Source organism: Nomascus leucogenys, chromosome 13, assembly GCF_006542625.1.
Source record: "Nomascus leucogenys isolate Asia chromosome 13, Asia_NLE_v1, whole genome shotgun sequence".
Classification (NCBI taxonomy): domain Eukaryota; kingdom Metazoa; phylum Chordata; class Mammalia; order Primates; family Hylobatidae; genus Nomascus; species Nomascus leucogenys.
This window is the reverse complement of record NC_044393.1, coordinates 14,823,706-14,848,795: the sequence shown is the minus strand read 5'-3', so window position 1 is coordinate 14,848,795 and position 25,090 is coordinate 14,823,706. Positions and strand designations below refer to the sequence as shown.

Sequence of the window (25,090 nt, the reverse complement as noted above, 5' to 3'; positions counted from 1 at the left end):
GGGCCAGTTGTGATGGCCCATATCTGTAATCCCATCACTTTGGGAGGCCAAGGCAGGAGGATCACTTCAGCTCAGGAATTCGAGACCAGCCTGGCAACACAGTGAGCCCTCGTCTCTATTTTTCTTTCTTTTTTTTTTTTTGAGACATGTCACCAAGGCTGGGGTGCAGTGGCACAATCTCAGCTCATTGCAACCTCTGCCTCCCAGGTTCTAGTGATTCTCCTGCCTCAGCCTTCCAAAAGTAGCTGGGACTACAGGCATGAGGCACCACGCCTGGCTAATTTTTTGTATTTTTAGCAGAGACAGTGTTTCGCCATGTTGGCGAGGCTGGTCACAAACTCCTGAACTCAGATGATCTGCCCGCCTTGGCCTCCCAAAGTGCTAGGATTACAGGTGTGACCACCACACCCGGCCTCTATTTTTCTTTTCTTTTTTTCTGAGACGGAATCTAGCTCTATTGCCAGGCTGGAGTACAGTGGCATGATCTCGGCTCACTGCATCCTCTGCCTCCCAGGTTCAAGCGATTCTCCTGCCTCAGCCTCTTGAGTAGCTGGGATTACAGGCGCCCACCACCACGCCCGGCTAATTTTTGTATTTTTAGTAGAGATGGGGTTTCACCATGTTGGCCAGACTGCTCTTGAACTCCTGACCTCAGGTGATCTGCCCGCCTTGGCCTCCCAAAGTGCTGGGATTACAGCGTAAGCCACGTCACCTGGCCTCTATTTTTCTTTAAAAAAAGAAAGGAAAGAAAATCTAGAGAGAGAGAGATTATCATTTGAAAAAATAATGAGAAGGCATAACATAAACAGCTCCTTTATCCAACAAAAACTCAACATGGTGATCTTGTGGTGTTTTAAAACAGAAAATGTAAGGCTGACAGAGTCATTTCAGTATTAAATTATTTTTATTTATATAAGACCTCTTTTGCTGGCAACTGGCAGCTTTCCAGGAGCTTTCTCCTGGTCATTTGGTAATAACAGAGGCCCAGCTTCTCACCTGGTAATTCAGACGGACAAAGGGAAGGTTTACTTTCACTAGCCGTTCAAAAAGGGACACCTCAAGGTTGAAGTTCTTGGCCAGATCATACACGTTGGCACTGGGGCGCAGCTGAGAAGAGAAACATGGCAGAGGATTATCTACTGATAAAGTCATTTAACCATCCATACTTCCATCCATCCAACCAACCATCAAATGTTTTTCAAGTGCTGACTATGTGCCAGGCACTATTCTACGTACAGTTTAAGGATTAATAATGACAAGGGTTAAGGATTAGTAGAACTAAAGGTGATATGACAGAGTGCCCCAAGGTGGGTTTTTTCTAGCTAGGCCTCTGAACAGTGACATCTGAGTAGACACTAGCATGGCAGAGGTTGCCAGTTCTTCAGTCATTTGAAAAGCAAGATCCATAATGGGGAGCAGAAAGGACACAGTGGGACACCATGAGCAAATGGGATGAAGTCAGAGAAATAAGCTGAAACCTGATCACATGACTGTGGGCCACTTTAAGAAGCTTGATATTGGCCGGGCGCGGTGGTTCACGCTTGTAATCCCAGCACTTTGGGAGGCCGAGGCGGGCGGATCACGAGGTCAGGAGCTCGAGACCACGGTGAAACCCCGTCTCTACTAAAAATACAAAAAATTAGCCAGGCGTGGTGGCGGGCGCCTGTAGTCCCAGCTACTTGGAGAGGCTGAGGCAGGAGAATGGCGTGAACCCGGGAGGCGGAGCTTGCAGTGAGCCGAGATTGCACCACTGCACTCCAGCCTGGGCGACAGAGCGAGACTCCGTCTCAAAAAAAAAAAAAAGAAGCTTGATATTTATGCAAGTGCAATGGGAAACCACTGGAGGGTTTTCAGCTGGAAAGTGACGTTATCTATCTACCTTTTTTTTTAAAATTCACTTTGGCTCCTTTACGTAGAGTGCATTAGAGGGTAGCAAAAATGGAAACAGGGACACCGAGGAGCATGCTATTATAATACAGTCCATACAAGAGGCCACGGTGGACTAGGTAAATAGCAGAGGGAATGGATGAAATAAATGATGTTGCCACTAAAATATACCTCGAATCTAATAGCACCTGCTCTTAGACTGAATGTGGGAGGTGAAGGCAAGAGGAATCACCAAAAGCTACTAATAAGCTTGAGGACTGTTGAAGCAGAGGCCAGGGTCTTCCTTTATGATCTCACCCCCACAGAGGGCCAGCTCATCTTCTGGGGGGCTCCTGTTTTACCTGCTGGTGGTCCCCAATCAGAATGAGGTGCTGGCAAGCTTTGCTCAATGTGGCAATGGTATGGGCCTCAAGGACTTCCGCAGCTTCTTCCACTATGACAATCCTTGGCTCCACCTTCTGTAGGATCTGGCGGTATTTGGCAGCACCTCAAGTGAGGAAAGTAAAGAAAGGCTCCTCTGAGCTGAGGCACAGGATCCACAGGGCCACTGGGCCTCTGGGAATCCACTTCTGTATCTTCCCTGAACCTGGATCAGCGACAACTAGTCGTTACAGTGTTCTGGGTGGTCTCCAGAACATTAAAGCCGTGTTGGTCACTGTTGGATTTTCAAACCCAGCAGGAGAAAGTGAGTGAATTTCTTTTCTTTCTTTCTTTTTTTTTTTTCTTTGAGACAAAGTTTTACTCTGTCACCCAGGCTGGAGTGCAGTGGTGCGATCTCGGCTCACTGCAACCTCTGCCTCCCATGTTCAAGTGATTCTTGTGCCCCAGCCTCCCAAGTAGCTAGGATTATAGGCGCCCACCACTACACCTGGCTAATTTTTGTATTTTTAGTACAGACGAGATTTCACCATGTTGGCCAGGCTGACTGCAAACTTATGACCTCAGGTGATCCACCTGCCTTGGCCTCCCAAAGTGCTGGGATTACAGGCATGAGTCACTGCGCCTGGCGAAAGTGAGTGAATTTCATCAAGAGTTCTCAAAATATAGGTGCTTTCAGTAGCTTTTCATGGTATTTTCCTCTAACCTACCAAAGAAGCTCCTCTTTACCTGTCCTTAGATAATGTGGCACCAGAAGTGAACTTAGATGCAACAGGTAAATTTCTCCACAGTTTCTTACCTGTGGTTGTCATTCCTACAACCTGGGCATCTTTAAGAATGTGCAGGTCTTCCTGGAGTCTCAGCTCGGCCATTCTTTCTGCTGATGTGCGGTACTGGCGTTCATAGCTGAGGATCTTCCGGCGGGTGTCAGCCTGGTACAACTGTAGCCAGAGCCTGGAGAATGGGAAGAACCAAGGAAAGAAGGCCACATGCTCTTTGAGAAGGTGGAAGAACCCCATTCAGTGTGCCCAGTGTATGAAGTGAATCTTGGACCCCTGGAGCATAGTGACAGAGAGATACATTCGGGGACCTAAGAATCCAAAATGCCCAACAAAAAGATGTGCAGAGTGGTCAGGAGCTAAGGAAAGGGGTGAGATAAAGAACAAAGGTTAACTATGGGAAGAAAATAAGAGACTTTAAAAACTTTGGGAAGAATTTCTCATAAATTCTCCCAGCTGCAGCATCCCTGCCTAATTTCCCTCCCCTCCTCTAATTCTCCATAGAGTATTTATTTATTTATTTATTTATTTTTTGAGACGGAGTCTTGCTCTGTCGCCCGGGCTGGAGTGCAGTGGCGCGATCTCGGCTCACTGCAAGCTCCGCCTCCCGGGTTCGCGCCATTCTCCTGCCTCAGCCTCTCCGAGTAGCTGGGACTACAGGCGCCCGCCACCATGCCCGGCTAGTTTTTTGTATTGTTAGTAGAGACGGGGTTTCACCGTGGTCTCGATCTCCTGACCTCGTGATCCGCCCGCCTCGGCCTCCCAAAGTGCTGGGATTACAAGCATGAGCCACCGCGCCCGGCCTAGAGTATTTATTTTATTAGTAAAACTGATGATGTCACTAATTGCTGTAAAACTTTCCAACGGCTTTCTACTACTCTTTTTTTTTTTTTTTTTCAGACGGAGTCTCGCTCTGTCACCCAGGCTGGAGTGCAGTGGCGTGATCTCGGCTCACTACAACCTCCACCTCCCAGGTTCAAGCGATTCTCCTGCCTCAGCCTCCCGAGTAGCTGGGATTATAGGTGCTGGCCACCATGCCCAGATAATTTTTTGTGTTTTTAGTAGAGACGGGGTTTCACTGTGTTAGCCAGGATGGTCTTGATCTCCTGACCTTGTGATCCGCCTGTCTGGGCCTCCCAAAGTGCTGGGATTAAAGGCGTGAGCCACCGCGCCCGGCCTCTACTACTCTTTTTTTTTTTCCTGTAGAGATGAGGTCTCACTATGTTGCCCAGGCTGGTCTTGAACCCTGGGCCTCAAGTGATCTTCTAGCCTCAGCCTCCCAAAGTGCTGGGATTACAGGTGTGAGTCATTGTGCCTGTTACCTCTCTGTTCTTTTCTTTCTGAGTTTTTATACCCACTTGTAACTTTTTATTTGTGGAATTATGTGATTAATTTGTTACCCTGGATAGACTCCATAGGCTCCATGAAGGTCATAATTAATGTGTCACCCTGGATAGACTCCATAAGCTCCATGAAAGTAGAGCAAAGTGTCTATTCTATCCCATGGCTGTATCCCTATCACTCAGCTCAGTGGTGGTGCTCAATCAATAATTAGTTAACATCACTGAAGGTCTTGGAGGTGAAGAATGTTCCAGGAACAGAAAAGGAACTCCCTGGGGAAATTACATGGGTTGGCTGGATGTGGAACACAGTACCTATAAAGCTGCCAGCGAGAACTGAGGTCCAGCTGCCAAACATCCTCGATCTCATTGGCCTCGGCTGCAGTCATGGTGTTCAGTTTGCGAAGCTCATCCTTCACTCTTTTTTTCATTTTCTTTTTCTGGTTGCGCTGGGTCTGCAGACATCAATACTAGGCAGGGTACTGTCTGAGCAGAGTCAGGCTTGGTTTTAAGCCCAAGGCAGGGGCCACAGCACATAAGAAAAAGGGCTGGCATCCCTGATTAATGTCAAGTGTCTTACATTCTCCCAACAGCTCTTCCACTGTAGAGTGGCTAAACAAGGACTCTGGAGCCAGTTTGCCTGGCTTCAAAGCCCTACTCTACCTCTTACTGTGGGACCTAAGGTAAATGACCTAACCTCTGTGTCCCTCAGTATCACCTTCTATAAAATGGGAATAATAATGGTATCTCTTTATAGGATTGTTGGCTTGTCAGGAGTAAATACATGGAAAACATTTATAGTAGTACTAGCACTAGTTATCATTAAACATCTTTGACCATAGCCTGTTTCTTGTTCCTAAAATGTATGCCATGAAAGTCATGGGGGTGGTACTTTCTTGTTGAATGCTGTACAACCAGTGCCTAGCAACTGGTGCTTCACACAGGAGTTGGCACAGTGCCTGCTAAAACGGTCCTACTGCCATCGTATCAACACAGTACCTTTAACAAGTGGTGGAAAGCACTGTTTATGAGAAAGTGCTCTCTTCTCTCGCAAGTCAGACAGATGTCACTAAATAAACATCTTCCCGCTGCTTCAAAACGAAACAAATCAACCTTTCCTGATGCCTCCTGGGAGAGATGCTGATTCCATGCTTCTAAGAATTGAGATCATGACTCTGCTCACCACATATAGTGATACTGAACTGAACTAGGAGATCAGGTGCAAAGCCAGCACTCAGGTGAAAACTGCATCCAAAGTTGCCCTTGAAAGTTCTGAAATCATTGGTAAGGTTTACAAATTCTATTTTGAGTATCTAATCCTTGATCATCATAGTTATGCATGGTAAACAGTGAGGATTACTAGGCTCCACCAAAAGGAGCAGAGGGAAGGCTACATGAAGACACCTGGGCATTCATACAATTCTAGCTTTAAGAGAAGTGTCAAATTCCAGGGTGAATGAAGGAGGAATATTCCATCCAGCCTGGAATTCTCGCTTCATTGCTTACTTTAATCCTCTAAAATCTTAGTACATGTTCACAAACTCATTTGAAATAGAGAAGACAACACTCCTGAAGGCATTAAGTACTGAGACCGTGTTTGACCTGACTCATATGTGCTACATTCTTCCACAAGTTCTACAGAAGCACTTGGCTACCTGCTTCCTGTCAGATAAGTTGGCATTTCTTGCCAGAGGCCCTCTGAAGAACTGTCGTATTTATATCCTTGGGAATTACTACACCCATCTCATACCAGGGGTAGGCTGTAATACGGGTACTTAGCTAATTGTAATGGTGAAGTGAATATACTGTATCAGAAGTGGGGGAAAACAAGTGGTCAGAACACTCTCAGGCCTGTTTCAACCCAAGGAAGTGAGTTTACCTGCCACTCTCCTGTGGCTTGCTCCTGTCCAGCTGCTGTCCCAGGGCCACAATGGTCTAGCCTCATGGCCAGAAGCATTTTAGCCAACTCCTGGTCTGCCCCACTCTCTTCCTTCTTCCGCCGCTGGGGCCTCACCACCTCTTCTTCCTCAATTACCCGGTCTGCTTGAATCAGGTCAGCTTCCTCTGCGATCTCTATCAGCGAACTCTCCTCCTCCCCTTCTTCCTCCTCATTCCCTTCTGCCTGGGCTAAGAGAGAGAAACAGGCAGGACAGAGATGAAAACTCTTTTTTTTTTTTTTGAGACGGAGTCTCGCTCTGTTGCCCGGGGTGGAGTGTGGTGGTGCGATCTTGGCTCACTGCAACCTCTGCCTCCTGGGTTCAAGTGATTCTCCAGCCTCAGCCTCCTGAGTAGCTGGGATTACAGGCACCCCCCACCACACCTGGCTAATTTTGTATTTTTAGTAGAGATGGGGTTTCACCATGTTGGTCAGGCTGGTCTCGAACTCCTAACCTTGTGATCTGCCTGCCTCGGCTTCCCAAAGTGCTGGGATTACAGGCATGAGCCACCGTGCCTGGCCAGAGATGGAAACTCTTGAAGCTAAGGGACAGAAGACGGCACCTACAAGAGCTCAGATGCATGAAGACATTATCAAGGGTTTATGTGATTTTTTTTTGAGACGGAGTTTTGTTCTTGTTGCCCAGGCTGGAGTGCAATGGTGCAATCTCGGCTCACCACAACCTCTACCTCCCGGGTTCAAGTGATTCTCCTGCCTCAGCCTCCCAAGTAGTTGGGATTACAGGCATGCACCACCATGCCCAACTAATTTTGTATTTTTAGTACAGACAGGGTTTCTCCATGTTGGTCAGGCTGGTCTCGAACTCCCCACCTCAGGTGATCTGCCCGCCTCAGCCTCCCAAAGTGCTGGGATTACAGGCGTGAGCCACCACACCCGGCCCTATGTGATTATTTTTGAGAAGAGAAACTAGAAGGAATGAGAGGAGAGTTAGGAAAGGCTTAGGTCTCCTTATATACTTTTTGTTACACGTTTTACATTTTAAAAAATCATATGAATGTATGCCTTAGAACGGTTTTGGCTGTGCGTGGGGCTTATGCCTGTATCCCAGCACTCTTGGAGACGTCAGGTGGGTGGATCACCTGACGTCAGGAGTTCTAGACCAGCCTGGCCAACATGGTGAAACCCCGTCTTTACTAAAAATACAAAAATTAGCCAAGTGTGGTGGCACATGCCTGTATTTCTAGCTACTTGGGGGGCTGAGGCAGGAGAATCGCTTGGACCCAGGAGGTGGAAGTTGCAGTGAGCTGAGATTGTGCCATTGTGCTTCAGCCTGGGCAACAGAGCAAGACTCCATCTCAAAAATAAATAAATAAGGCTGGGCGTGGTGGCTCATGCCTGTAATCCCAGCACTCTGGGAGGCTGAGGCGGGCAGATCACCTGAGGTCAGGAGCTCGAGACCAGCCTGGCCAACATGGGGAAACCCCATCTTTACTAAAAATACAAAATAAGCTGGGCGTGGTGAGTGTGCCTGTAATCCCAACTACTTGGGAGGCTGAGGCAGGAGAATTGCTCAAACCTAGGAGGCCGAGGTTGCGGTGAGCCGAAATCACGCCATTGCACTGCGGCCTGGGGGACAGAGTGAGACTGCGAGACTTGGTCTCAAAAAAAAAAAAAAAAAAAAAAAAAAAATAAATAAATAAATAAATAAAATAAATACAAAATAAATAAATAAAGGTTTTACTTATACCAAATACATATACAATGGAGGGCATACAATGTAAATATGTAATATAAAGGATAATAAAAATATATAAAATGAATACCCAGTACCTTCCACCCAATTTAAGTAGAAAACTGCCAAATTTTTTGAAGATCTTTGTTAGCCTTCCTAACCTGAATTTTACTCATTTCCTTTTTAAAAGATAATAATGTTACCACATTTATACTGTATCCAAGTAACACATTGTCTAGTATATATGTTTCCATAACTTGCCTTTTTTTTTTTTTTTTTTTTTAGACCATGTCTGTCACTTAGGCTGTAGTGCAGCATTGCAGTCATGGCTCACTGCAGCCTCAACCTCCTGAGCTCAAGCCATCCTCTTGCCTCAGCCACCTAAGTAGCTGGGACTACAGGCACGCACCACCACACCCAGCTAATTTTTTTTTTTTTTTTTTTGGTAAAGACAGGGTCTCATTATGTTGCCCAGGCTGGTCTCCAACTTCTGGACTCAAACGATCCTCCTGCCTTACACTCACAAAGTGCTGGGATTACAGGCATGGGCCACCATGCCCGGCTAACTTGCCTTTTTCATTCAGCATGTTTTTGAGATTCGTGTGTGTTACTGTATATGCTGTGATTCATTCCTTTTCACTGTTGTACAGTATTTCATTATCTGAGTTGACTTAATTGATCCATCCATTGAAGAAATGCTGATGAACATTTGAGTTTTCTGATTTTCTGCTATGATAAAGTGGTTACGTAAATTTAAATATCCCCAGCAGCAGTGCATCAGAGTTTCCATTGCTTCAAATTCTCACCAACGTGGGGTTATATCAAACTTTAATTGTTGCCAAACTGGTGCGTAAGTAATAGTTATCTCATTGTGGTTTTAATTCCTCTAGTTTTTAATGAGCACTTTTCATATATCTATTGAACGATAAGATTTCCTATTTTGTGATGTGCCTGTTAAAAGTCTTTTATCTCATTAGCTGGGCGTGGTGGCACATGCCTGTAATCCCAGCTACTTGGGAGGCTAAGGCAGGAGAGGAGAATCGCTTGAACCTGGGAGGCGGAGGTTGCAGTGAGCCACTGCACTCCAGCCTGGGCAACAAGAGTGAAACTCCATCTCAAAAAAAAAAAGTATTTTATCTCTTTTCCTTATATTAAGCTATTTGTCTTTCTCTGATTGACTCATACCTCTTTATTTATTCTGGGAATTATTTTTAAGTCTCACTGTTCTGGTATTTACTATATTCTACCTTAAGATTTGATTCTAGGAAGACATGCACTTCTTACCTGTATTCTCAGGTCCTGCTGGAGAAACACTTCGGGTGAAAGAACCGACACCAAGACCTAGCCACTCCAGCATCATGGAATGCTTCCAGTGCTGGAAGCAAATCCATTCACTATCCTAAGGAAGGAAGAATGATCATTTGTGAGGATTCTATAACAACCAATGTGAAGGCAGGGTCTCCTCAAAGAATCAAGAGCAGATGGGGGCATGGTAGCTCATGCCTGTAATCCCAGCAATTTGGAAGGCCAAGGCAGGAAGAATGCCTGAGCCCAGAAATTCAAGACCAGCCTGGGCAATACGGTGAGACCCCATGTCTTTACCAAAAAAAAAAAAAAAAAAAAAAAGACTGGGAGTGGTGGCTTGCACCTGTAATCCCAACACTTTGGGAGGCTGAGGCAGGCGGATCACCTGAGGTCACGAGTTCGAGACCAGCCTGGCCAATATGGTGAAACCCTGTCTCTATTAAAAATACAAAAATTAGCCAGGCATAGTGGTGCATGCCTGTAGTCCCAGCTACTCAGGAGGTTGAGGCAGGAGAACTGCTTGAACCCAGGAGGCAGGGGTTGCAGTGAGTGGAGATTGTGCCACTACACTGCGGCCTGGATGACAAAGCAAGACTCTGTCTCAAAAAAGCTGGGTGTGATGGCACGCGTATATAATCCCAGTTACTCAGGAGGCTGAGGTGGGAAGACTGCTTGAGCCCAGGAGGCCGAGGCCTCAGTGAGCTATGATTATGCCACTGCCCTCCAGCCTGGGCTCAAGACCCTATCTCAAAAGAAAAAAGAATCAAAAGTAATTCCCTTAAAGTTTATAGGCTGTACTATTCACAACAGCAAAGACATCTAATCAACCTAAATGCACATCAATGAAGGACTGGATAAAGAAAACGTGGTACATATACACCATAGAATACTATGCAGCCATAAAAAAGAATGAGATCACGTCCTTTGCGAGGACATGAATGGAGTTTGAGGGCATTATCTTTAGCAAACTAACACAAGAACAGAAAACCAAATACTGCATGTTCTCACTTATAAGTTAAATGATGAGAACACATGGTCACACAGAGGGGATCAACACACTGGGGCCTATCGAAGGGTGGACGGTAGGAGGAGGGAGAGGAGCAGGAAAAATAACTGATGAGTACTAGGCTTAATATCTAGGTGATGTACAGCAAACCGCCATGACACAAGTTTACCTACATAACAAACCTGCACATGTACCCCTGAACTTAAAATAAAAGTTAAAAAAAAATTTAAAAAGAAACATTATATTGTCAAAAAAAAAAAAGTTCAGAAGCTGCAAACTGGCATCTCCTTGGGCAACTGGAACATTTAACATGACTTGTATAGAATTTTAAAAATCAAAGGGCTGGGCATGGTGGCTCATGCCTATAATCCCAGCACTTTGGAAGGCCGAGGTGGGAGGGTCACCTGAGGTCAGGAGTTCAAGACCAGCCTGGCCAACGTGGTGAAACCCTGTCTCTACAAAAATTAGCCAGGCATGGCCGGGCGCGGTGGCTCAAGCCTGTAATCCCAGCACTTTGGGAGGCCGAGGTGGGCAGATCACGAGGTCAGGAGATCGAGACCATCCTGGCTAACGGTGAAACCCTGTCTCTACTGAAAATACAAAAAATTAGCCGGGCGTGTTGGCGGGTGCCTGTAGTCCCAGCTACTTGGGAGGCTGAGGCAGGAGAATGGCGTGAACCCGGGAGGCGGAGCTTGCAGAGCCGAGATCGCGCCACTGCACTCCAGCCTGGGGGACAGAGCAGGACTCCGTCTCAAAAAAAAAAAAAAAAAAAAAAAAAAAAAAATTAGCCAGGCATGATGGCAGGTGCCTGTAATCCTAGCTATTCAAGAGGCCAAGGCAGGAGAATCACTTAAACCTGGAAGGCGGAGGTTGTAGTGAGCCAAGATCGTGCCATTGCACTCCAGCCTGGGATGAGAGAGTGAGAACTCTGTCTCAAAAAAAAGAAAAAAAAAAAGGAATTTAAAAAATTTTCCAGCCTATTTTGACAAAATCAGGAGCTATGGCAGCAATGAGTCTTTATTACTGAATGGCAACAAATGGCTGGAGCTGGGTTGCTACCACATCTGTTCCAGTTTGCCACAGTCCTCTCCGCTTCTTAATATTTCAAATCTAGATTGCTTCACTTACTTGTAAGACCTGAATGACCTCTGTAAGCTTTTGGTTTGTAATCCTGTAAATCAGCAATCTAATGATAATAAAGCTACCATTTCACTGGGTTCCTAGCCCGCTACTTTACAGAGACTGTCTCAGTTATTTCTTACAGTATCTTTTGAAGGCAGGCATTATTATTATCCATGTTTGATCACTGAGGATCACACGAACCCAAGTCACATAGTCAGTCTGCATGACTACATCTATCAACTCCTAAGTTCTCTGTGCTAGTTTGCCTCTGGTTATGATTTTGTTCATTTCATTTAACAAACACTTATAGTAGTTACTAAATTAATAAGTTCACAAATACTACCTTGCTCATTTAAATAACAATCCTGTAAGAACAAAGATCTGTAAGAAATTGCCTTTTTTGCAAATCAATATTATAGATATTGGCAATTTCATATGGTTCAACTTAATGCTTATTATTATCCCCATTTTATAAAAGAGGAAACAGCCACAGAAAATTAAGTAACTTGTCCAGAGCCAAGCCCAGACTAAAACCCAGCAGGCTGGTTCCAGAGTTTTGTTCCTGACCAGCATATTCAGCTGCCTCTCATCACAAAAGGGAACTTTGCACAGTGTGGCAGCATCAGATTATCAAACAGCTGAAGTTTTGGACTGATGCTTCTCCTGGAGGCTACCTCAAAGTACTGAGGCCAGAGACATATTTGTGTCCCCCAGGATAACCCCTACCTGCACTGGTCCATTCATCAGACTTTCCCAGTGCTGGGGTGAGATGTACTTCTGCAGGTACTGTTCCCGTAGGACACCACGCATGGTGCACTCCAGGGTCTTGGCTCCTTCATGAAGCTCTTGCTCTGAGTCCTTCATCTGTGTCATGATCTGCCAAGAACAGAGGGACAGAAATGATGAGGAAATATCATCATTCCCCAAACTCAGTCCTCACCTTGAGGGAAAACAAAGCTAAGACTGGAACAGTAAGGAGGGAGAATAAATAAATAGACTAGTCAACAAACCAATTTCCCAAGGCACATTATTGTGGTTTTGAAACCAAAGAACTAGTATCAGCTGGGTGTGGTGGCTCATGCCTGTAATACCAGCACTTTGGGAGGCCAAGGCAGGTAGATCATTTGAGGTCTGGAGTTCAAGACCAGCCTGGCCAACATGGCGAAACACTGTCTCTACTAAAAATGCAAAAATTAGCCAGGCATGGTGGTGAGCACCTGTAATCCCAGTTACTTGGGAGGCTGAGGCACAAGAATTGCTTGAACCTGGGAGGCAGAGGTTGTAGTGAGCCGAGATGGTGCCACTGCACTCCAGCCTAGGTGACAGTGAGACTCTGTCTCTAAAAAAAAAAAAAAAAAAAAAAAAAAAATTCAAAATGTCAAAAAGACTCCTACCGATCAGTAAGAAAAGAAAACAAGTAATGCAGGTTGAATATCCCTTATCCAAAATGCTTGGGACTAGAAGTGTTTCAGATTTTGGAATATTTGCGTTTATACTTACTGGTTGAGCATCCCAAATCTGGAAATCCAAAATGTGAAATAATGTTGGGCAGGGCGCAGTGGCTCACACCTGTAATCCCAGTACTTTGGGAGGCCGAGGCGGGTGGACCATGAGGTCAAGAGATCGAGACCAGCCTGGCCAACATGGTGAAATCTTGTCTCTACTAAAAATACAAAAATTAGCCAGGTGTGATGGTGGGCACCTGTAATCCCAGCTACTCAGGAGGCTGAGGCAAGAGAATCACTTGAACCCAGGAGGTGGAGGTTGCAGTGAGCCGAGATTGTGCCACTGCACTCCAGCCTGGGCGACTGAGCGAGACCCTGTCTCAAAAAAAAAAAAAAAAAAAAAGAAATAAGGTTGGCACTCAGAAAGTTTTGGATTTTGGATTTTCTGATTTGAGATGCTCAACCTACGCAAGAGAAAAACAAACAGGCCAAGAATACTGTGGCAGAGACTTCAAGCCTCACAATATCTGTTCTCTCTCTTTTCCTTAGTAATAAGAACTCAGATTTTGGATTGGGCACATTGCTGCCCAGCTAAAAGATGCCATTTCCCTGGTCAGTTGGCTCTACATAGAGGTGCTGTGGGTGGTATGGGGGAAGGAGCCTTAAGGTAGGGTGGGGATGGGCAGTGTTTCCTTGTCTTTTCTCCATCTTGAACTGTGAAGGCAAAGGTCATACCAAGGGATTAGCAGAATAGAATGCTGAAAGGAACCTGGGTCCTCCAGAGCTTTGAGGAGCCTCCACATCTACCCCGGGCTGCCTACCCAGAAAGCCACTGCTATCTTGTTTAGGTCCCTCTTGAACTACCTCAGATATTTCAGAGCTGGGACTTACACTCATGTAGGCCCTTCGGAGGTGCATGGGGAGGTTGCGGCGGAATTCCCGCTTGTTCCTCAGCTCCCTTAGGGTGAACTGCTTCAGGATTTCACTGTTGCTCCTTCCACCCACCCGCACAATGCTGGTCTTCTGACAATTGTAGATGCCTGTGGAGCAAAGTGGAGCACGGTAGGGTTGAGAGGAGCTTATGCTAGGTTCTCTCAGGTGAGAGCTGTGTGTATTTGGGATAGTCTGGTCCCTTAAGAGAATAAACTTCTGCTTAAAGGAAATTTACCCCATTAATGAGTGAGAAGGTCCCCGAGAGGATGTGACCTGCAGAGCAGTAAAGTGTAGCATTTAAAGAGTACAGGTTCTGGAATCAGACAACTAGGGATCCCACTCTTAGCTCTACCACTTATTGCTGTGTAACCTGGGGCAAGTGACTTGAGTCTCAGTTTCTCTGTCTGTGATTTAGAGATGGCAATATCTCCCATATAGGGCTACAGTCTGGATAAATGAAAGAAAATCTTTAAAGCTCCTAGCTAGGGCCCAGCACAAAGCAAGCACCTAGGAGATGTTACATATTTTTCACTCTGCAGATTTACTGATTGCTCATATGTTTTAGGCATGTGCCAAGTTCTGAAGATATAGCAGTAGAAACATAGGCCCAGTTTCTGATTTGTTATCATTTCTTTGTCTCTGGCAGGAGGTTACTCATTAAATAATACGACAGCAATAAATGTAGTGAGTACTCGTAGCAGGGGACATTACCTAGTCTGGGTGGGGTAGGGATCTATTTTTAAGAATCTAATATTTAAACTCAGACTCTTTATATCCAAGAATAAAGATTTATCTAGGTGAAAGGGAGGTATAGAAGAATGAAAAATAAAGGAAATGCATATATTTATTCATCCATAATGTTATTTAGTATTTTTTGAGTGCCTAATATGTGCCAGGATATGTGAATACAGCAAGAAAAGGACCAATCCTCATCTAGGGTAGAGATACATAAAATAGATTACAAAAAAATAAAAAATGCCAAAGAGACTTCACTTTGTTTGGGGCTATAGAAAATGTCCACCTGAGAAGAGAGATTTAAAGTGGGACTAGAAGAATGAGTAGGGCCAGCCAGGTTGAATAAGCTCAAGATGGAGAGGGAAAAAACTATTCCAGGCCGGAGGACGGCATGGGCCAATGGAGGACGTAGAGGCTTTCAAGGAACTGAAGATAACCAGTGTTGCTGGAGTTAGGGATAACAAGGTTAAGAAGTAGGAGCTGTGGTTCACAGTCCAGCTGGGACAGATCACAAACGGCCATGTAAGTAATGACAAGGACTGTCGACTTTGTTCGAAGAGCAATAGAAAGCTACTGAAGTTGCTGATGGTTCAATCATCAACGTCTTGATAGAGAACAAATTTGCCTATAAATATTACCTTCCAGAAACTGGTCCAAAGCATGATTAGTATAACACACAACCAAGATGGGGAACTTCTGGAGGCTAATTTGCCAAACAGACTCGTTGGTTAGGAGGGCCTGAACAATTTTTAGACCCACATAGGTTTTGCCTAGAAAATAAGGAAAAAGGAATTTAACAATTTAGACATTTTCTAAATAAAGTAATACTTAGAGCAAAATCTTTTTTTAATTTAATATAATACATTAAGATAGTTTAAAATCTAAGAAGCATACATGGTATATTGTGAAAAGTCCCTCTTACACTCTGTCACCCAGTTCTCTGGGTGGAAGCAACCAATGTTACCAGTTTCTTTTGTAACTTTACAGAGATAGTATATCCATGCATATACAAACAAATACTAATGTATATTCTTTTTCTAGACTTCCCCTTTTCTTCTTAAAATATGAATAGTAACAGACTATTTTCACCATTCTACATCTTGGTTTTTTTTCACTTAATGTATCTTGAAGGTTGTTCTCTATCAATACATAGGAGAATCCCGTCCCCCGACCCCCCCCCTCCCCGTTTTCTTTTTACAGCTATAAGGCATTTTGTAGCCAGTTTTCTATGGATGACATATGTATTGTTTCCAATCTTGTGGCAAATTAGAAATACTTTTTATATACATGGTAGATTTGCTTTTGTGATGGGAAGCGAAAACTTGTAGAAATCAACATTGGAATAAGAGTTATAGGCTCATTAGTAAATGGCCATTCATTAATTAATTAGGCTAAAAACTGCTAAATTCTTTTTTTTTTTTTTTTGAGATGGAGTTTCGCTCTTGTTGCCCAGGCTGGAGTGCAATGGTGTGATCTTGGCTCACCGCAACCTCTGCCTCCTGGGTTTGAGCGATTCTCCTGTCTCAGCCTCCCAAGTAGCTGGGACTACAGGCGCACACCACCATGCCCAGCTAATTTTTGTATTTTTAGTAGAGATGGGGTTTCACCATGTTGGGCAGGATGGTCTTGATTTCTTGACCCTTGTGATCTGCTCACCTTGGCCTCCCAAAGTGCTAGGATTACAGGCGTGAGCCACCATACCTGGCCTGCTAAATTCTTACATTGTGTCAGGCTGGTAAGGTAGACACTGTCCTCAAAAATCTCAAAGTTGAGGGAGGGAGTGATATAAGATAATCAAAGATCTCACTATAGCAGGATAAGTAACCATTTCTTCCTTCTTTTTTAAGGCCCTATGTTGCCCAGACTGGAGTGCAGGGGCTATGTGTACTGCAGCCTGAACACCTGTCTTCAAGGGATCCTCCCATCCCAGCCTCTCAAGTACTTGGTACTACAGGTACTCGTCAAGACGCCCAGCTCTGTTACATAAAGTTTTTTTGTTTTTTTTAAATCATGAGTTGCCATTACTTTATTAGTGTTTTTTAAAGATTTCTTCCTGTTTGGGGTTTTGTTTTTTTTTGGTACTTCCTTTTGGAGAGTAATTTAGCAGTAGCTATTTTAACTGTTAATGTAAATTCCCACTTCTAATAATAGTTATGACCCCAGAGTAGAATTAGAGAGTGGCACATGGGAAGAAGGGTATAGGAAGGTATAGTTCCACGAGAAGTACAATGTGGCAGATAGGAGCCAGGATTCTACAGCTAGACTGCCTGAATTCAATTCCTAAACTTGTCACTTAACATCTGTGTGAACTTCAGTACATACTTCCCACCTCTTAAGAGGTTATTTAACCCTTCTTTGCCTTAGCTTTTCATCTGTATAATGGTTTTTTTTTTTTTTTTTGAGATGGAGTCTTGCTCTGTTGCCCAGGCTGGAGTGCAGTGGTGCAATCTCGGCTCACTGCAAGCTCCGCCTCCTGGGTTCACGCCATTCTCCTGCCTCAGCCTCCCGAGTAGCTGGGACTACAGGCGCCTGCCACCACGCCCGGCTAATTTTTTATATTTTTTTTAGCAGAGACAGGGTTTCATCGTGTTAGCCAGGATGGTCTCGATCTCCTGACCTTGTGATCCACCCGCCTCAGCCTCCCCAAGTGCTGGGATTACAGGCGTGAGCCACCATGTCCGGCCAACTGTATAATGGTTGTAGTAATGGTTTCTATTTCACAAGGTTGTGAGGATGCAATTAGTTAACATATGTAAAGGAAGTAAAATGTTGCTTCACACATAGTGCTATTATATATTTGATACTATTTAATTTAAGATAATATAAAATTGAACCAATTATATAAAGCAGAAATCACACATCTCACTACATTTGACCTCTAGCAATCTATAGAGGTCTAATCTGACCTCTATTACTAGGCATGACAATAGGTTCCTATTGGAAAATCCCTATGAGCAGCTACTTTATAAACAACTTTTATGCCCATTTCGGGAGGAATGATATTAACTAAACATTCTATTGCAACAAAACCAAAAACTGACAAGTGGTACCTAATTAAACTAAAGAGCTTCTGCACAGCAAAAGAAACTATCAACAGAATAAACAGACAACCTACAGAATGAGAGAAAATATTTGCAAACTCTGCATCCATCTAAGGTCTAATATCTGGAATTAACCCCATTAAAAAATGAGCAAAGGACATGAACAGACACTTCTCAAAAGAAGACATACACATGGCCAACAAGTATAAGAAAAAAATGCTCAACATCAACATCACTAATCATTAGAGAAATACAAATCAAAACCACAATGAGATTCCATCTCACATTAGTCAGAATGGCTATTAATAAATAGTCAAAAAAAAGTAAAAAAATAACAGATGCTGGTGAGGTTGCAGAGAAAAGGGAAAGTTTATACACTGCTGGTGGGAATGTACATTAGTTCAGCCACTGTGGAAAGTAGTTTGGAGATTTCTCAAACAGCTTAAAACAGAAATGCCATTTGACCTAGCAGTCCCATTATTGGGTATATAACGGGAAGGAGTATAAATCATTCTCCCACAAAGACACATGCATATGCATGTTCATCACAGCCCTATTCACAATAGCAAAGATATGGACTCAACCTAGATGCCCAACAATGGTGGACTGAATAAAGAAAATGTGGCATATATACACCATGGAATACTATGCAGCTATGAAAAAGAAGAAAATCATGTCCTTTGCAGCAAAGTGGACGGAGTTGGAGGCCACTATCCTAAGCAAATTAATGCAGGAACAGAAAACTAATACCACATGTTCTCACTCATAAGTAGGAGCTAAACATTGAGTACACATGGACACAAAGAAGGGAACAGACACCAGGGTCTACTTCAGGATAGGGTGGGAGGAGGGTGAGGATCTAAAAACTACCTATCAAGGGCTGAGTGCAGTGGCTCACACCTGTAATCCCAGCACTTTGGGAGGCCAAGGCGGGTGGATCACCTGAGGTTGGGAGTTTGAGATCAGCCTGGCTAACATGGTGAAACCCTGTCTCTACTAAAAATACAAAATTAGCTGGGCGTGGTGGCGCATGCCTGTAATCCCAGCTACTGGGGAGGCTGAGGCAGGAGAATTGCTTGAACCTGGGAGGCAGAGGTTGCAGAGCCGGAATCGTGCCACTGCACTCCAGCCTGGGTGACAGAGTAAGACTCTGTCTCCAAAAACAACAACAACAACAAACTACCTATCAGGTACTATGCTCATTACCTGGATGACAAAATAATCTGTACACCAAACCTCTGCAACATGCAATTTACGCATGTAACGAACCTGCACGTGTACCCCTAAACCTAAAATAAAAGTTGGAAAATAAAATAAGTAAATAAGATGTTCTAGAAACCTAGAGTCAAGGCTCCGTCCCTTGCTTGACTTACAAAGCAGATCTTATGTACTCTGAAAAATTTTGTCTTACCTGTTCCAGGAGGTCCTTGAATAATAGCCAGTTCCCTTGTGAGAGCAAACTGCAAGGCTTCCATCTGGGAGTCATCCAGCTTCAGGGCTTCTTTTGAGGGCCACTGGCCAGGATCTAAGACATTAATTCTGGGATGTCTCAAGCTCTCGACATTTCTTAGAAATTCCCCAGTGGCTGAGGGATTCTCTATTAAGGGGGTAAAGTCATATCTGCCCCCCATTAGCAAGTACCTTGGCTCCTTCACATGAGAGTCACACTCCACGATATTCCTCTGGAAGGGGACATCTTCTTCCTGGACCTCCTGGAGTCCTTCCAGGACGTGCCTGTAGGCCTCAAAGTATGCAGTTGTCTCCACCATGAGGAAAGAGTCAGAGGGCTGCACCTCTGCTAGCAGCTGTTGGCTTTGCTCATTGAAGCAGAGCTGGACAATTCCTCGGCAGAGATCTTCCTGCTCCCTGTTAGATACGGTGGCAAAAAGAAATGTCTCGAAGTTGTCCTTGGACATGCATACCAAAGACCCATAGAGCAATCGTTTGGAATTCTGCCAGCGAACAAACTTCAGTGGTTTTGTGTCAAACTGCACCTTGTAGACTATGCCTGATGATGAACACATGGGGGTGATAATCCTGGTGTCAAAGTAGATTCGGATGTCATCAAACTTTCTCTTTCTCAGGCCTTGGTCTTCAAAGCTTTGGAGAAGTTCCAAAATGCCTTCCCGTAAAGGTCTGACGAAATCTTCTCGCAGGAGCCGGAAGTGGGTATCCAGATAGATAGCAGTGCTGTCATATTTTCCAGAAATGATATTGGGGCGAAGGAAGGGCCTCTCATCCAAGTGCACTTCATTGTAGGTAGGGTAAATGGGCATGGTTCGGTAGCTCTCAACATGGTCTTCCGCCTCAGGCTGCACTAGAGTGTAGGTATCCACTCTCAAAGTGCCCTCTCGCCTCTTTTCCTGCAGATGTTCAATGATAGTCTGTACCTTTTCCAGGTTCTTCTCAGTCTCCTCTTCTATGTCAACACCAGAGGCTCTCAAAGCATTAAGAGAGGTTGGCAGGAGGGAAACCAGCATGGAAGTTTCCTGCACAGAGCTGGCAGGGAAGACACTTACAAGGTCCTGGAGGAGGGAGATGATGTTGCTTATGTGCTCTGGATACTGGTTTCGGATGTCAGGGATGGGTTCAGTGATCATCCCTACCACATAAGCAGGCAGGCAGACTTTGAGAAATTTGGAGTTTTTCAATATGCCCAGTACATGGAGAACACTCTGGCGATCCATTTTGGAGCTACAAGCCTTCCGAAGAACCTGGCAGATGAGCTCAAGGAAGTTAGATTTCATGGAAGAATGAGAAAGGAGCTCTTTAAGCCCTGAACTTGTGGCAAGTGTGATGACCACCTCAGAAGGGTCTTTCTGCAGAAGACTTTCTAAGAACTTGTAGCCCAGTTTCTTCGCCTGCTGTGGCTGTTCTGTAGGCTTCTGGTGGGGAGTCCGCCACTGTTGGAAGTTGTCATTGGACCATGGTGGTCTGCGGTTCCTACACTCCTGGTTGCCATTTCTCCACCTGGTGTCATTCTCCTGATCATGTCTTTGGTCTCTAGCTTCGTCGCTGGCATGCCCCTCCTGGTTCCTCCTTCCTTGATGTGGGTTCCTGCCCATGGCCCTAAATCTCTCTTCCCTCTGCCAGTAAGCAGCAGGATGGTTGTTGGCACTAGGATGCCGTCCAGGATGGCTGGCTCCTCCTCGGAGAGCATTAGCTGGTGGGTTACTGGCCTGATTTCTAGCTCTTGCTGGTAACTCTCCATCCACAGGGCCTAAACACAATGAAATATTGAGTAACCACAAGAACCAAGTTCTGTTGGAAACCCAACAGAACGACAATGAACGTGCTTTCATTTTCCAAAATAACTAAAGAGCTCAGGTTTTATATGATGAGAAAAACAGTTTCTACCAAGTCATATGAGAAATGAAAGATAATTACTGTTGCTGTAGAGGTTAGGAAAATATTATTTTTCCAAAGGATGCAAAAGGGAAAAGGAATAAACATTTGTTGAGTACCTGATGTGTGTTAGAGAATAAATACATACAGTACGTCTCATTGCTTCTAATCTCATGCCAGTACCAAATAACAGTCAGAACATGAGTTTAAAGTCCAAACTGACTTGGTTCAAATCTTGGCCTGGCCACTTCCTTACTATATAACCTTGGCCAAGTTGTATAATTTCTCTAAGTCTCAGTTTCTGCGTGTTTTTTTTTTTTTTTTTTTGAGATGGAGTCTTGCTCTGTCTCCCAGGCTAGAGTGCAGTGGCGCGATCTCGGCGCACTACAACCTCCGCCTCCCAGGTTCAAGCGATTCTCCTGCCTCGCCTCCTGAGCAGCTGGGATTACAGAGGCCCGCCACTGCGCCCGGCTAATTTTTATATTTTTAGTAGAGATGGGGTTTCACCATCTTGGCCAGGCTGGTCTTGAACTCCTGACATTGTGAGCCACCCGCCTCGGCCTCCCAAAGTGCTGGAAGTGCTGGGATTACAGGCGTAAGCCACCGTGCCTGGCGGGGTTTTTATAAAGATTAAATGTTTATGAAGTGCTTAGTATAGTACTGGACACATTAAAAACTCTCAATAAATTTGTTAATTATTACTAGTAGCAATAATTGGGAATATCCTATTGATTCTAAGGGGGCCACTGGTTCTACCACCAAACAATTATCACAGCCAACAGAGAGACATCAAGTGAAATAATATTACAAAGGGAAGTACTACCTGAATGCTGTCCAGCATCAGCAAATGCAGTTTGAGTGGGAAAGAGAAAGGTAGGGTTTCCTTTACTAAGATGTTTTTGAGCTAACAGACTGTGAAAGAAACTGAAAATGAAACTCAAGTTTTCCTCCTTTCTGTAGCATGAACTTCATTCACCTTCACAGTACTTACCAATTACCAACCCTTATACAGGAAGCCTAACATACCCAAAGTCCAGTTTTTTTCACTTTCCTTTTTGCTAAAACTGATTCTGGGGCTGACCTAACTTAGCAGAATGACATGAAGATTTTAAAAACAAATAAAATATGACTGTATACAATGATTTGATAAAAGTTATAAAAGCTTCAAATGCATGTTATATTTGAGATGATTATACCATTTCCTGACATCAGATACTAAATCCATTTATGCACACTTTTCCTTGTGTTGCATTTTGTAGATAATTTTAAAAAAAAATTTTTTTTTTCTTTGAGAGGGAGTCTGGCTGTCGCCCAGGCTGGAGTCCAGTGGCGTGATCTCGGCTCACTGCAACCTCCGCCTCCCGGGTTCAAGCAATTCTCCTGCCTCAGCCTCCTGAGTAGCTGGGACTATAGGCACCTGCTGCCACGCCTGGCTAATTTTTTTGTATTTTAGTAGAGACGGGGTTTCACCGTGTTAGCCTGGATGGTCTCAATCTCCTGACCTCGTGATCCGCCTGCCTCGGCCTCCCAAAGTGCTGGATTACAGGTGTGAGCCACCGTGTCTGGCCGAGACTTTAATGTGACAACATAAAGGAATATTTGGTAAAATATAAATGATCTACAAGTGAACTCTAAATTTTTATAATTGTTACTTACATATTTACTTTTCAAACTACCCCCAAAATCAGAAGAAAGTACTACTTTTAATATTTTTATCTGATTAGAAGACTCTATGTCTTGGAAGAATGGAAAATCGTATCATTTCTTATTCTTTCAACATTCATGGCCGGGTGTGGTGGCTCATGCCTGTAATCCCAGCACTTTGGGAGGCTAAAGCAGGCAGATCGCTTGAGCTCAGGAATTTCAGACCAGCCTGGGCAACATGGAGAAACCCTGTCTCTACTAAAAATACAAAAATGAGCCACACGTGATGGTGCGTGCCTGTGGTCCCAGCTACTTGGGAGGCTGAGGTGGGATGATTGCTTGAGCCCTGGAGGTCGGGGCTGCAGTAAGCCAAGATCATGCCATGGCACTCCAGTCTGGGCAACAGAGCAAGACCCTGTCTCAAAACAAAAAACAAACCATTCACATAGCTCATAAGAGCCCATAGTTATTCCTCATTTGTTACACAGCTAAAACTCTTTGGAAGACACATTGCAAACTTATGGAAAAACAGGAATCCATCTGGTTGTTCAAGTTTTAGAAAGTGCTGAGCAAGCAGAATAATTCCTTTAGTAGAGTGATGCTCTTGGAACTAATTTAGCTTTGGTGACTAGGATTCATGATCTGCACTATCCAATACAAAGCCATTAGCCACATGTGGCTGCTATGTTTGTGAAATGTAACCCACTTTGAATTAAGACGTGTAAAACACACACGAGATTTTGAAGGCTAGTACCAAAGACTGTTAAGCATTACATTAAAAATTTTTATGTTGATAATATCTTAAAATGAGCATTTGAGGGAAATAAATATATGTGAATTATTAAAGTATAAACTGTAGTCAATTATTATAATCAAATAACATTTTGGTTATACTGGGTTAAATAAGACATTATTAAATTACTAAATTTTATTAAATTGTCATCAAATTGAAAAAATAAATTTCAAGGCCAGGCGTGGTGACTCATGCCTATAATGCTAGCACTTTGGGAGGCCAAGGCGGGTGGATCACCTGAGGTTAGGAGTTTGAGACCATCCTGGTCCAACATGGTGAAACCCTGCCTCTACTAAAAATACAAAAATTAGCCGGGCATGGTGGCAGGTGCCTGTAATCCCAGCTACTCGGGAGGCTGAGGCAGAAGAATCGCTTGAACCTGGGAGGTGGAGGTTGCAGTGAGCCGAGATCATGCCATGGCACTCCAGCCTGGGCAACAGAGTGAGACTCTGTCTCAAAATAAATAAATAAATAAATAAATAAATAAATAAATAAATAAATAAATTTCATCTGTTACTTCTTACGTTTTAAAATGATATTTCTAGAAAATAAAAAATTATGCTCTTGGCTTACATTGTTTCTATTGGATGCTGCTCTACACCAAACATTATTTCCCTTTCTGAAACTCTATCACTGTTTTTATTAAAGTGAACTGCACTCATTCATCAGCTCTCTTAGGAAAGTGGAGGGTTGGCTGTTTTTCAGAGTAATTCATGCTGTAATTAAGAAATAAGTCATTCTTTTTTTTTTGAGACAAGGTCTCTTTCTGTCACCCAGGCTGGAGTGCAGGGGCCAGATCACAGTCCAGAGCAACCTCTGCCCTCTGCACCCACCCCTTCCTGAGGTTCAAGGGATCCTCCCACTTCAGCCTCCCAAGTAGCCTAAGTAGCTGGGACTACAGGCACGCAGCACCATGTCCGGCTAATTTATATATTTTTTGTAGAGAAAGGCTATTGCCATGTTGCCCAGGCTGGTCTCAGTCTCCTGGGCACAAACAATCCTCCCACCTCGGGCTCCCAAAGTGCTAGGATTATAGGCTTGAGCCACTGCATCCAGCCATAGTCATTCTTACTTGAGAGATGCAGACAATCTTAGGTAGGCCTGCTCATTCATACACAGCCCTATTTCCTTCTCTTATTACTAGAAATTCCTTCTCATTAGGTAGGAAACTTTGCTTACCTCTGTGGTTGGTATGGGAATTCCTGGGCCTGGCATCCAGATGAGGTCTTCTCTCCTCCATGTCTGAGTCACCTGAATTCCTTCACGTTACTTTATGTTATCTGGAAAACTGCACGTGTTGAGTTATCAGTGTCCTCGAAACATAGCATCTAGCAGCAAAAACCCAAACACCATCAAGCCAGTCCTTCTGTCTTTGTTAACATTTTAATGATTTGTTAACTAAGGGTTAAATACAGATTTTAACCTAGAGCACAAGTGCTCGACTCTGCAAATGCCCAATTATGATATAAAATATTAAATTCACAATTTAGCTGATTTCAAGAGATAGAATTCCCCTTTCTTTTACCCTTGCACTTTCTTGGGGTAGAGGGAATGTCATCAATTCCCATTCAAAACTGCTGTTTGGTTTATGCCTTTAGCCAAGTTACTCAATCAGTTGCTAGGTTTCATTTTCCTTTCCTAAGAAGCAGACAATATTGTTGCCAGGGCAAAAAGGAGTACATTTTTGTTAATCCAAAACCAGGTACTC

The 25,090-nt window shown here is 44.0% G+C and overlaps 1 protein-coding gene across 3 annotated transcripts in view; it reads right to left on the bottom strand.

Moving 5' to 3' along the window:
- ZNFX1 (zinc finger NFX1-type containing 1) overlaps window positions 1–25,090 on the bottom strand; it is a 32,966-nt gene that overhangs the window by 5,767 nt on the left and 2,109 nt on the right. The window contains exons 2-12 of one of the 3 annotated variants that reach the window (XM_003252917.3): window positions 24,562–24,670; window positions 19,012–20,820; window positions 15,198–15,329; window positions 13,783–13,931; window positions 12,173–12,322; window positions 9,298–9,412; window positions 6,264–6,511; window positions 4,700–4,839; window positions 3,065–3,219; window positions 2,229–2,374; window positions 997–1,107 (exon numbers count right to left, since the gene is read on the bottom strand). In XM_003252917.3, coding sequence (XP_003252965.2) covers window positions 997–1,107; window positions 2,229–2,374; window positions 3,065–3,219; window positions 4,700–4,839; window positions 6,264–6,511; window positions 9,298–9,412; window positions 12,173–12,322; window positions 13,783–13,931; window positions 15,198–15,329; window positions 19,012–20,820; window positions 24,562–24,622 — 3,216 coding nt within the window. In that variant the 5' untranslated portion in view covers window positions 24,623–24,670. Of the gene's footprint in view, window positions 1–996; window positions 1,108–2,228; window positions 2,375–3,064; window positions 3,220–4,699; window positions 4,840–6,263; window positions 6,512–9,297; window positions 9,413–12,172; window positions 12,323–13,782; window positions 13,932–15,197; window positions 15,330–19,011; window positions 21,267–24,561; window positions 24,671–25,090 lie in introns of those variants that run through there. The other 2 variants (XM_030826703.1, XM_030826702.1) reach the window with 2 other exon arrangements.